Source organism: Myxine glutinosa, chromosome 9 (genome assembly GCF_964187855.1).
Source record: "Myxine glutinosa chromosome 9, kmMyxGlut1.1, whole genome shotgun sequence".
In the NCBI taxonomy this organism is placed as follows: Eukaryota; Metazoa; Chordata; class Myxini; order Myxiniformes; family Myxinidae; genus Myxine; species Myxine glutinosa.
The window spans coordinates 82882232-82895849 of NC_136269.1; the positions used below are offsets into that span (position 1 = coordinate 82882232).

The 13618-nt window shown below is 45.6% G+C and overlaps 1 protein-coding gene across 2 annotated transcripts in view; it reads right to left on the minus strand.

Annotated features, from left to right (window-relative positions):
• LOC137417302 (vacuolar protein sorting-associated protein 4A) overlaps positions 1-13618 on the minus strand; it is a 297125-nt gene that overhangs the window by 17151 nt on the left and 266356 nt on the right. The window contains exons 1-4 of one of the 2 annotated variants that reach the window (XM_078784475.1): positions 12201-12265; positions 10053-10164; positions 5160-5310; positions 93-154 (exon numbers count right to left, since the gene is read on the minus strand). In XM_078784475.1, coding sequence (XP_078640601.1) covers positions 93-154; positions 5160-5310; positions 10053-10164; positions 12201-12218 — 343 coding nt within the window. In that variant the 5' untranslated portion in view covers positions 12219-12265. Of the gene's footprint in view, positions 1-92; positions 155-5159; positions 5311-10052; positions 10165-12200; positions 12266-13618 lie in introns of those variants that run through there. The other variant, XM_078784477.1, reaches the window with a different exon arrangement.

Consider the following 13618-nt stretch of genomic DNA (forward strand, 5'->3'; position numbering starts at 1 on the left):
AAGTTGTTTCCCATCCCATGTTAATCTTTTGGTGATACACATGCAGGCTCCATCATGACCTGCTACAGGAAACAAAGCAGAATTATGCTCACTTTGCAACTGCTCTTGCATTTTCTTCTTCTCTGGGTTGTCTCCTTCACTATCACTGTCACTTCTAAATTAAAAAAAAAAATCAACATGGAAAAAAATTAGAACAAAGGAATAATTTTTCCAAGTAAGCCATTCTACTAAGGCACATCACAAATTGTAAGCAACCTTGTCTAGATCAACATTTAGTTATAAAAACAATATATCACACACAGTGTTAAAAAAGTGAGGTCAATATATAGCAGTCATGTCACTAAGTTGCAGCAAAAATGTTTTCCAATCCCAATGTTGATCCACCATTGGCTTGAAACTGGCCAAACAATGTCTCAAACATGAAAATAAAAATTTCTTCTGACTGCAACATTAAGGAATTTCTAATAATATTGTTGCGGTTTTGAGAGTGTACATATTGATCATTAAAGGTTAAAGGTTTCCCCCCTTAGTTAGTCCACATGCAACACGTAGGCCACCTTAGAACATTAGTTATGTCATAGTATGTGTGAGAATAAGGCCATTCCCATTAGTGATACCTGTGTTGTGTAAATGAAATAAGCTTAGGTCCCATTCATTTTGCGGCCCACCCTCCAAATCGACCTCGTTGGGCAACATCCATCCCGCGCCCTGATTCGGTTAATCCACCTCCTTTGCCAGCAGCGTTCGCTGCTGGCAAAGGTTTTCGCTCGAAACTAGCCAAATGACACGAGGTAGGCCTGGAAAGGGGGAGGAGCGCGAGGTCGTGGTATGGCCACGTCAAGCAGCACGTCAAAGGCGGAGACGGTGAGAGCCAACAACCAACCAGGGCTCGAGTGAAATGGCGTGAAGGGCGTGGTAAGAGCGCGGCTGGCAAGTTCCAGAGGGTTCGCTGGGCGGCGCTATATAACCGCGCGTACAAAGCCCTTCGAGAGGACTGATGAGCGAGGGGCTTTGTAAAGAGGACTGACGTAACTGCACTCGTTGTATGAGGACTGCCTTTATGAGAGAACAATAGAACAGGACTGATGAGCGAGGGGCTTTGTAAAGAGGACTGAAGGAATCGCGCTTGGTAAAAAGGACTTCCTACCAAAGGACTCTCGTACAGGACTGACGCAACTGCACTCGTATGAGGACTGCCCTTATGAGAGAACTGTATAACAGGACTGGCCAGAAGGAATCGTTGTATGAGAGCTTGCAAAGGACTCGTGAGGAAAGCGCATTGGAAGAGGACTGCAACAGATACGCGCTTTGAAAGAGCACGTATGCTATTGAACTTGCATTAGGGAGCGTCTATTGAGCGGTATTGGGAGCGCATATAGCGCGAGTGCATTTAATACGTACGCGACCGTGGTCGCCAGTAACCGCCAGCCAGCCGTGCCTTTCGCCCTGTAACTGTCCGCTCCGCGTAAACGACCCGCGGGGAGCTTCTGGCGCTCTAACCATCTGCTGCACGGTACGAGTGGGGGACCGGAGTGAGCTGCCTGGACGCCATAATCCCGGGACCATCAACCCGACAACCTACATCCCCGTGTGAGTGTGTCTGTGTGTGACGGGCCCGTTTGTCCAGGGATAAGTTAAGACTGTATAAGCTTCACTGTGTGTTCTTCTCCTCCTTCCTGGACAAATTATTAATAAACCAATCTGTTCTTCCTGTTTTTCCTGACGAGACCGTATCAGTCCTTTCCTCCATTGGGTAAGCGTGGCACGATTCGGAACCGCTCAGATCGGGTTAGTTCTTATTAACAGCTCGGATCACGGCTCGCTATCGCTAGGCGTTTCCACGACAACCGTGATTCGGGCGGGGTTATTTCCTTGCTTCCTGGGAGGCGTTGGTAATTAGGTATTAGGAATTCGGCCTACGACCCTACCCAGCGCTGACCGGAAGGAACGTCATAGCCCCGGATCACGTCGGCTAGTAAAAGACAAGGGGATTAATCCCCCCTTGGTAAGGGGAAAGGCCGACGTTGAGATCCGCAACAATATTTAATTATGCAATGCAAGACAACACATAAGTGATCGATTGAGGATAAGTGTGCAGATAATTACATTGCAAGGAAGAGCTCGATTCCTTTCAAGTCTCGAACAATACCATTTGGGGCAACGGAGCTGAGAAACTAAATGTTGTCCACGACTACGCACAAATACACGGAGGGGCTAAAAGGATAACAACCCAGCAAAATTTTCTCTGATAATATTTGGCTCAGATAGATAGTTCAAGCACATGGTTAACAAAAAATAAATAAATTTTAAAAACATTTAAAAAACCTAGAACGCCACTCAGCAGAGCGCATACTCCTGCCGTGGGTGGCCGCTGCTGAGCCCTATCTTCCAATGGTAAAAAATCCTTCAAAAAATTCCTGGATCCGGAATAATATCCTGAGCTTCACCAAAAACTAATCAATTCTTCCTTATCCCAAGGGCAATCATCCCACCAACTTTCATCCAAATCCGTTCAGAACTTTTCCAGATATTTTGTTCACACACACACACACACACACACACACACACACACACACACACACACACACACACACACACACACACACACACACACACACACACACACACACACACACACACACACACACACACACACACACACACGATCGAATGCATTACTCCCTGGCGAAATAGATTTGACCAAAACGATTATTAATCGGTTGGTCCCATTTTGCATTCATATCAGAGCAATTACAATTGCAAACCGTACTGCGATGTAACCTGTAGACAGCACAACTATGGAGGTCGACTTCTGAGTGTGACGTCATGGCTAAACATGAAGATTTCGACTTTTAATCGCAAAATTACTTTATAAATCGCAAATCGGAAAAAGACATATCTATTTTGTATGGTATCAAGGGATAGATTAGTGTTGCGGTTCCCCCTTTAAAGCATACTGGCATTTATCTTCAACGATTCTTTGTTGCCACAGCATCTATCTATAATTCCAGCAATCTCTGTGTGTCTGTCTGTGTGTCTGTGACCGCTGTTTCTCGACAACCACGGGTCCGATATACTTGAAACTTGCCAGGTATATTGCTGGGGACCCGAGGATGTGCCTTTTCAAGGTTTGTAATTAATCGGACAAGTACCTACCGAGCTATGTCCAAAAAACGCTTCAACCAATCAGAGAGCAGCGAACTATCGCGTGTGCCGGACGTGGCGGACACACTCTGCCTCGGATGGCACATTTGAGAGCGTATTCATTTATTTCACGTTTGCAAACTATGTTGGCGTTAAACTATGTTTTAAAACTAATAAAAACGAATTTGCGATTCATTCGCTTTCCTGCGCGTTTGTGCACGCGATGGCGATTTCTTTACCAAACTCCGGAAGCCGTTCGCTTTGGACCAAACCATTTCATGTAAATAGAGGGGGGGGATTGTCACCACTCGCAAGCCGTTCGCTTTGGACCAAACCATTTCATGTAAATAGAGGGGGGGGGGGATATAATTTTAGATATATATATAGTACGGGCATGCCCTAGTCTATCTATAATTCCAGTAATCTCTGTCTGTACGTTTGTCTGTGACCGCTGTTTCTCGACAACCACGGGTCCGATATACTTTTAACTTGCCAGGTATATTGCTGGGGACCCGAGGATGTGCCTTTTCAAGGTTTCATATTAATCGGACAATTACTTACCGAGCTATGTCCAAAAAACGATTCAACCAATCAGAGAGCAGCGAACGATCGCGTGTGCCGAACGTGGCGGGCACACTCTGCCTCGGATGGCACATTTGAGAGCGTATTCATTTATTTCACGTTTGCAAACTATGTTGGCGTTAAACTATGTTTTACAACTAATAAAAACGAATTTGCGATTCATTCGCTTTCCTGCGCGTTTGTGCACGCGATGGCGATTTCTTTACCAAACTCCGGAAGCCGTTCGCTTTGGACCAAACCATTGCATGTAAATAGAGGGGGGGGATTGTCACCACTCGCAAGCCGTTCGCTTTGGACCAAACCATTTCATGTAAATAGAGGGGGGGGATATAATTTTAGATATAGATATAGTACGGGCATGCCCTAGTAATAATAATAATAATAACAATAATAATAATAATGCATTTATTTTATATAGCGCTTTTCAGGGAGCCCAAAGACGCTTTGACAGAGTGCAAAACATAATGCATAGCAAAACATAAAAACAATTGCAAAAAACAAGAATCAATAGGGAAATATTCAAAGCAAAAAGGAGGGAGAAGGAGAAGAGATAGTCAGGGGTTAAATGCTGTGGGTTAAATGTTGAATGCAGTGTTGAACAGGTTAATGTTAATGTTAGATGTTAAGATGTCCAATGTCCAATTAACAGCATAATGTTAAGATGTCCAATATATTGTCTGAATTGATATTATATTGCATTTGTTTATAATTTTGGAATAAGTTGGAGGGCTAGGAGCTAGGGCTAGGAGTTAGGGATCTTTGTTCCTTTCACATTTATTTCTACTTTTTCATATTTTTCTTTATTCATTCTATTCTAGTTCTTGCTTATTCTATACTTCTCTCTTTCTTTATCTACCTGTCTTTGGAGAAGTGAATTCCTGCAGAAATATTTTTTTCTGGAAGGCTCACTTGGCTGCGCTTGGATCGGTTTGAGGGTAGGCAAGTAGTGGCTGAAACCCGAATCCTATCCAGGTTCCTCCTGATGACGCCATCTTTGCTCTTTACTTTTTTTTGGAAAATGTTCAAGAAATGTTTCACATGTGAACACCAAATAGGAAGCTTATACTTCAATATCCATACTGATTAAACAAAGGATGTTAAAATATCTCAACAACTCGGGCATTAGGATCGTAGGGTAAATTGAAGAAACCTGTGTTCGCGACAGCTAAGAAGACAGAGATCAACCACCTGGTGGACTTTCTCCGAGAACATTGCTTTGACAGCATCAAACTTAGATAGGATGTACGTATGTGCTATTGTTAACAACAGATATTCATGGCCTGAAAAGCAAGCAAACACGAGTGACGACAACAGCAGTTTAGGATGACATCCACAATGATGCAAGGTTTGGAAACAGGTTAAAGCATCAACAATGAGCTGGAAATCTGTTAAGCACAGGTTCAACTCAAATACATCAGAAGCAAAATTCTTACCCTTTGTCATTCTGTGACTCCTTCACGGGCTTTTTCCCTGACTTGCCTTGTTCTTGGTTCTTCAAATAGTCTTTCAGCTTCTCGGCTCTTTCCAGGTACTGCTTGCACTTAGCCCTGATGCTGTCTTTGGCTTTCTCGCTTTGCGCCTCATCTGCCAAGCACATGCCTCAACTTTGCATAAATGCATCATGACAGATCAGCAGTTGCAAAGAAAGCTTAAAATGACAACTCAAAATTACCAAAATACACGACTTTCAAATTGACGTCACAGAATGTTCAGTATGCATGAGCAGAAACCTCTATAAATAGCAATGCTGGGAGCACCATAAAGAATAATGTGTGCGAGATAATGAACGTTACCTAAAATGGATCAAAAAGCTTCTACAATAAGCCTAAATCCGAGTACTTGCAATAGTACCTGAGGGAAAGGGCTGTCCCTATGCACAAAGAATTTATTTTATTTTTTTTTATTTTTTTTTTACACCAAGTCGAGGCTCGTGTAAGAGCTAACACATAGAACATATAACAAAAGGGAGCCGAAGACAAGATGGGGAGAGAGGGGGAAAAGAACACCAGTAGAGAACAGGGACATCGGGAGAGCTGTGGAAGGGAGAGGGCTGGGGCAGGGTACACGAGATAAACAAGATGGACACTACAAGGACTTTCAGGAAAGAAAATGAAATATGAAGGAGTTCGATTTTGCGTGGATTAACGGGGGTAGAAAAGATCAAGGTTTTGGATGGGGAAAGATAAGAGATGGTGGTGAACAGCTGTTTTGAAGACCTGGAGGGAGGAGAGGAATTGAAGAGTGTGTGGGAGTTTGTTCCAGAGGTGGGGAAAAATAGGAATGAAAGAGTGAAGGTGAGCAGAGAGTCTTCATTTTGGCATTTCCAACAGAAGAAGAGGGTTGCTGACAGATATTGTGCAGGGATATTTGGGGGACAGAGCAGCAGGGGGTGTTAGCCGGAGAGGAGTCAGTAGAAGACAGAAAGACCACCAACCTGTCAGAGTCAACGCCATCGTGGGAGATTCTAATGATTATAAAAGCCTTGGTTTCTACAGCATGAAGCCGAGCTTGGTGTGAGCACTAGCCCAGAGGGGAGAGGAGTATTCCATCAAGCTGCGGATTAAAGCTTTGCATGCGGTGAGGAGCTCAGAGGTGCCAAGGAAGGACTTTGCACAATGGAGGATGCCCAGTCGGCGACTGGCTTTGGAGGCCACCTTGTAAATGTGGTTTTCCCAGGAAAGATCATGGCAGATAATGAGACCCAAAATCTTCAGTGACAGAACTTCTTCGAGGATTGTTGAGAAAGTTGATGCGATGGTTGTCCATGCAGTCTTTTTAGAGAGACATAATGAGAGTGTGAGATTTGTCAGAATTGAAAGACATGTTCCACTTCTTTGACCAGTTCGTGATTTTATCCAGGTCGGCAGAGAGTGAAGAGGCTGCAGCCTGCCGATATGAGGGATGAGATATGGAGCGGCAGAGAGTGGAGTCATCTGAAAAAAGATAGAGAGGATTTTCCAGAGAGTCAGAGAGATCATTAATGACGACCAGAAAAAGCACAGGACCCATAACACTGCCTTGAGGAACTCCAGCCTGGACAGGAAGGAGAGATGAGAGAATTCCATTTAGAGCCACACGTTGACTACGACAGGAGAGGATGTCCGCAAACCATGCGTGGAGATTTCCATGGATGCCATAAGAGGAGAGTATGGTGAGCAGGGCAGGGTGCCAGACCATATTGAAGGCACAAGATATGTCAAGGGAGACGGCTCTGATTTCCTGTTTGGAGTTGAGGACTTGCATACATTGTTGAGACAGCAGAAGTAGCATGTCCAGAATAGAATGACCTGGTCTGAATCCAAATTGATGATCCGAGATCAAGCCATTGGAGAAGAGTAAGGATTTAATATCAGAAGCGATGATGGATTCCATGATCTTGCCGATTATTGGGAGCAAGCCGATTGGTCTGTAGTTGCAAGGATCTGTTTCTCCACCTTTTTTTTGTAAAGCAGTAATGTTGGCCGATTTCCAAGCTGATGGCAGATGACCTTGAGCAAAAGAGAGGGTGAAGAGAACAGAGAGAGGGTGTGAAAGAGCAGCAGAGCAGGATTTTAGGACCCGTGGGCTGATGCCGTCTGGTCCAGTTGCAGAATCAGAGTCGAGGATAGACAGAGACTTCTCCACCTTGTCAGGAGAGGACACAGTGTCCAGAAGCAGTTGGGTTCAACTGGGTAAGGTGGGAACAGAGAGAGAGTTGGGTTTGGGACACAAGATTTTGAGGCAAACACAGAGTTGAGGCATTCAGCTTTTTCATGTACAATGTCAGCTGTGTCGCCATTTGAGGAAAGGGAGGGGATGGAGGGTGAACAAACACCAAAAATAGATTTGACCAGACGCCACCAGGATTTGGAGGAGGGAGATAGGTTTGAGAGTTCAGTCTTGAGGGTAGAGAGATAGTGTTTCCTGGCTCTCCTGTAGGAAGACACACACTTGCTCTGAGCTTTGTGAAAGGAACTGAGATTAGGCCGAGAAAAATATATTTCCGGTCTCTGGTCAGTGCGCGCATCGATTTTGACCCTGCGCGTCAACAATTTTTTTTTTTTTTTTTCAAATTTCCAATGGTGCCTACAACAGCACGTGCCTGTTGTTGCCGGGCCGGAACGCTATCTCGGGAAATACGGGTCTGTGAGGGTCGCTATTGGTATCGTCGTTCGCGCACGGTTCTCCCCTACAAAACTACGTTTCGTTTGTCCAAATCCAACCAGCTGTTCCAAAGATATGAGTAGTTTTGTGTGCCGTGCCGTCATGAATCCAATCGGCTGGATATTGTCATTTATTGAAACGAAGACGTTCTTTGTCGGGTTCGTGTGAAGCAACCAGAAGGCCGAGAGAGCTGCGGGTGGTCTCGTTAGTTAGGCCTGGATCCTATCTCGTCTGTCATGAAGTTGTAAGTGTCTGTGATAATCTGGTGGACTGGGAGAAGAGATCGTGGGAGACCATCGGCCTGTTAGACCACTTGCGCATGCGCAGTGTTGACGCGATCGACACATTGGAATGTTTGACGGTACGGCGAGGCGATATCGAGAACGAAATGGCAGTCTATAATATGCTTGAAGAACTTAATGATTTTCAGAATAAATACATTTTAAAATAACTTAAGCTTGTGTTCATTATTTACAAAAAGGCCTACCAGTCCCATTGGCTGTCTTTAATTTCTCTCTGGACGGCGCCATGGCAGATGAGGAGGACCGCAAGGCATGAGGACACAAAAAACAACACCTTTATATGTGCAATCCATGCTTTTCAAAAAAAAAAAGAAACAAAAACCCGCATCGCCGCATCAATTCTGGAACTTTGGTCTGACCAGAGACCAGCAATATATTGTTTTCCGCCTTACCTTCAGTTGGATTAGCCTTCCATGAGGAAAAGGCAAGTTGTTTCAGGGCAACTGCCTCACCACAAGATTCAGTGTACCACAGACGGGAGGAAGGTTGTGACAACCTGAAGACGAGATGGGATCAATCTGTGCATGAGAGAGAGAGCAGTTTACTTTGGAAGAATTCCCAGGAAGAGTTGATGTCAGAGACAGTAGAGATGGGAGACCAGTCAAGATGTTTTATGGCTGCTTGAAGTTCGTGCAAGTCGGACTGAGTGAAATGCCAGACTCGTTGGCACTGAGGAGGCTCACTAAGAATTGCCAGAGAGACGTCCACTTTAACAAGCACATATGATCAGATGAACCGATTGCAGCAGAAGAACAGGGAAGTTAATTTGCAGGGAAGTTAATCATAACCAAGTGTAAAAGAGAAGATGTACCATTCGTTGACTGAGATACGGGTCGGGAAATTGACAATTTGTCAGTCCCAATGAGTCACAGAAGTCCATTGCTGAGGTGACATGGCAGGTGCCTACACCCAGCCAGGTGGCATGATGACAATTTAAGTTACCACATATGAGGAAGAGAGAGTTGGGATGAGTGGATATAAGTTGGTCCATGTTGTCGGATAGAGAGATGTAAATGGAGCCATCACCGTTTGGTGAATGGTACAACACACATATAAACAAAGGGTGGGAGAGGAGGGGGAAGCCGTTGCCAGAGGTACTCATGGGGTTTGGGAGGTGTAAAAGCAGTACATGGAGATCGAGAAATATAGTTTTTTATGCACAGTGCAACTCCGCCAGCAGGTCGAGGCTCGGGTCTTTTATACCGGAGGAGGGAGTAACGAGGGAGAGATAGGAAGGAATCAGAGACATCTTGACGAAGGAAAATTTCTGTTAAGCAGATCGAGTCTGGTTTGTCAGAAGCAACCTGTATGGAGAGATCAGACAGGTTTGAGCGAAGGCCCTGGATGTTTGAGGTCCATACCGTTAATGAAGAGGGAGGGGTAGCATCAGGTACAAGAGAGGGGAGGGGTGGGAGAGGATAAGATGAGGTAGGAGAGGAGGGTGCAGGGAGAGCAGTTGACAGTGTGTTGGAGATTGCAGAAGAGCAAGGAGAGAGGGCAGGGTGAGGAGGACGACAAAAAGCTAGATGATGATGGGATGAGGCATAGTGAGGAGTAATATGAGGGGGGTGAGGGGGTTGGGGGGAAGGTTGTAATAACTCGTCAACGACTTTTTGAAATAACGTGCTATATATCGTATTTGGCCCCATCACTCAATGGTGAAGAATCACTTGAAGAATTAAAAAATTCTCATATCCACATCCGGATATTCACCAAAATCGAATCGATTTGGCCTGGTCACAAAACACTCAATCTGTCCACCAAATTTCATGTGAATCCATCCATAACGTTTTGAGATATCCTGCTCACAGACAAACAGACAGACAGAGGTAACCTCCGTCCATCTTCAGTGGTGGAAAAAATAAATAACTGCAGACATACATTTCATTGAGTGTAGAAAATACTCCACTCCATGTTGGTAGAGTCTCAGTGCCTCGTCATAATTCTTCGCCTTGTCTTCTTCTGTAGCTTTGGTGACAAGATCAATTGCTTTCTGCAAACATCAAAACATGAACAAGATGACATACTAAAAGTGAAATGTGGAGTCCTGACACCGGGCACCCAATTATTATAATTCTAATTTTTGGGGTGCCCAAAATAATAAATAAATAAAAGGAACACAAGCTTATTTTCTAAGATAAAAAGAAAACCCAGGGGGTGAAGTGAAAAATGATACTGCTCATGTATCGTCTTGCCATGGGGTGTTGACAACCAACAGATTTGGTGAATTTTCGCACAACCGTTTAGGAGATAGTGTGACAGACAGAAAGACAGGCGGACAGTCGATTAAAATATCCCCCTTGTTTCCCTCCGTTTTATTTTTTATTTTTTAAGTGTGGGGATGATACAAAGTAATTGCTGGAAATTCAACAACTGGAGGAAATAAAAATGAACATATGTCACCCACAGGGTGAACCGTATCTTGCCAAAATGTGAAAATTCCGTTTTTTCGTCATGACGTCATCAAATGACGTCATAGCGTCAAACTGTTTACAGATCTGGGAAGCACTCATCAAGGGCATTCATATGAGGTATTACTCGATATGGTACCTACGATTTCAAAATTTGACCTTGGGGTCAATAATTTTCGACCTCCAGCGCTAACCATGAAGGTCAAGGCCGATCGCCACCAAAAACTAATCAGCTGAGCGCCGGACCATATACTAGATTCCCATGAAGTTTGGAGACGATCCGATCAAAGTTACTCAAAAAATTAGTGTTTCGTCGACCTCCATGATTGACCACAAAGTGACCTTGACCTTTGACCTTGACCTTCAAAATTTTGTGTGCTGAAGGGTATCTCTATAGGACTCTGATATGCGAAGTTACAGGAGTTTCCAATAATAACTGTGGTCTACAGAGTGATCTAAACGTGAAAAAAAAATGATTAACCACAAACAAAAAAACAAACAAACAAACATACAAGCTGACTAATACATCTTGCAAAAACTTCGTTTTGGCAAGATAAATATTCGCCCATATTTGCGTATGTAACTAAAACGGTACTCAGTAGAGAGCATACCTCTGCCTGGTGAACAGTACGTTTTGTATCCCATTGATGGGCCGGATCTGGATTCAGACCTGAACCAAAATCGAATCGGCTTGTTCTCGTCACCAAACCAACTCGTCCACCAAGTTTATTCATAACTCGCCCAGAACTTTTTAAAATATCATGTTATATATCGCTTTTCACCCGATCTCTCAATGGTGAAGAATCACTTAAAAATTAAATAATGCTTGTATGCGCATCCATACTCAGATCTTCACCAAAATCGAATCTCTTTGTCCTCGTCAGACACCCAACCGGTCCACCAAGTTTCGTCCAAATCCATTCATAACTTTATGAGATACCCTGCTCTGTATCGTTTTAGGCCCGATCTCCCAATGGTGAATAATCACTTTAAAAATTCTAGTAGCCGGATCCGAATCCGGATCTTCACCAGAATCTAATCATTTCGTCCTCGACACATACGCTACATCTCTGCCAAATGTCGTCCGAATCCGTCCACAACTTTGAGATATTTTGTTCACAAACGGACAGACAAACGGACAAATGAACAGACAGGGGTGAAAACATAACCTCCATCCACCTTTGGTGGTAAATGTATCGCCCATTTTGACGTCGAACTTGGAAGGATTGTCGTTACCACTTCTGTAAATAGTAAATACATGCGCAGTTGTGGAGACATTAACACAAATGATCGATGTGTATAGTGATCGATGTTGTGGCGACAACGCATAGTGTTCGATTTTTTTTTTTTACGTCAGCAGAGCCAAGTTGTCCACGGAAGACGCTAGAGCCAGAGGAGTGACGCAACCTGTATGATATCAAAAATGAGGAATTAAAGAAGAATACACCGGGCTTCGCGGCCCTGTCTTTCATATCCTCGCGAAACAACACAGTATGGCTATCCCGAACTCCCAATGAACCGGTAGGTAACTCGTGTCATACATATGTTTCCACCAATCGCACAGACTTTTAGACACACAAATCGCCGTGTAAAGAAACCGAATCCAGGTATCTGTTACCTGCAGGGTGGCCGACATGACGGTCCAAAGCAATACTTCCGGCTCCGGGCGTCACCGCGTCACGTAGTAAACAAAATGTTTATTAAAAAGAACGGATAACTTTGTTTTATCAGGGCGGGATATCAACTTAGATAAATACGTCGCTTACAGGTATACAGCAAGGATAAATACGTGTAAAATAATTTGGCTTTGTGCTGTTGTGATTTCGGGCGGTGTATAAGAGACTGTTTTTTTCGATTTCCGGGTCCAAAAAAAAAAGTTTTTTTTTTAACAATATCGTACATCTATCTATACTTCTATAGTAAAGTATGTTTAGAAGCAGTGCTACTTTTTAGCGTTTCAACATGCATGCTTTCACTACCTTGTTGTGCTGTGATGGTTCAAAATGGCATGAAGAAACTTGTTGGCTCATCCTTATTATTGATGGGGTTTCTTTTTCCTAATACAGGAAATGGCCTCCAGCCCCAGAGCCAGATAGGTTCAGGGGCTCAGGGCTCGGGCTTTGCCTCGACAGCCTTCCAGCAGCCAGTAGCTCAACATGCTGGATTGCTGGTCCTGGTCGGGGGAACGGCAGAGGACTACTGCCCACGCCAGTAGCAACGTCAAACCCAGCAGGAGGTGGAGGTTCCAACTTGAGTAACGGCAGGGACCCTCGCACCCCCATGTACCTCACTGCCATCCCCCTAAGCTAGCAGAAGTACCCGGCATTGCCGGGCGGGGGAGGAGGAGGGGAGGGGGAAGAGGAGGGGAGGGGGAAGAGGAGGGGAGGGGGAAGAGGAGGGGAGGGGAGGGGGAAGAGGAGGGGAGGGAAACGGGGGGGAGGGGAACGGGGGGGAGGGGAACGGGGGGGAGGGGGAGGGGGGAGGGGAACGGGGGGAGGGGAACGGGAGAGGGGGAGGGGAACGGGAGAGGGGGGAGGGGGGGAAGGTGGGAGGAGGAGGGGAGGGGGAAGGGGGGGAGGAGGAGGGGAGGGGGAAGGGGGGGAGGAGGAGGGGAGGGGGAAGGGGGGGAAGAGGAGGGGGGAGGGGAGGGGGAAGGGGGGGAAGAGGGGAAGAGGAGGGGAGGGGGAAGGGGGGGAAGAGGAGGGGAGGGGGAAGAGGAGGGGAGGGGGAAGAGGAGGGGAGGGGGAAGAGGAGGGGAGGGGGGAGGGGAGGGGGAAGGGGGGGAAGAGGAGGGGAGGGGGAAGGGGGGAAGAGGAGGGGAGGGGGAAGGGGGGGAAGAGGAGGGGAGGGGGAAGAGGAGGGGAGGGGGAAGAGGAGGGGAGGGGGAAGAGGAGGGGAGGGGGAAGAGGAGGGGAGGGGAACAGGGGGGAGGGGGAGGGGGGAGGGGGAGGGGGAGGGGGGAGGGGGTGCCAGTAAAGTATGTTTGTTTGTTTGTCCTCTTATAACTCGAGAACTACTCATCGCAGAGCAAAACCA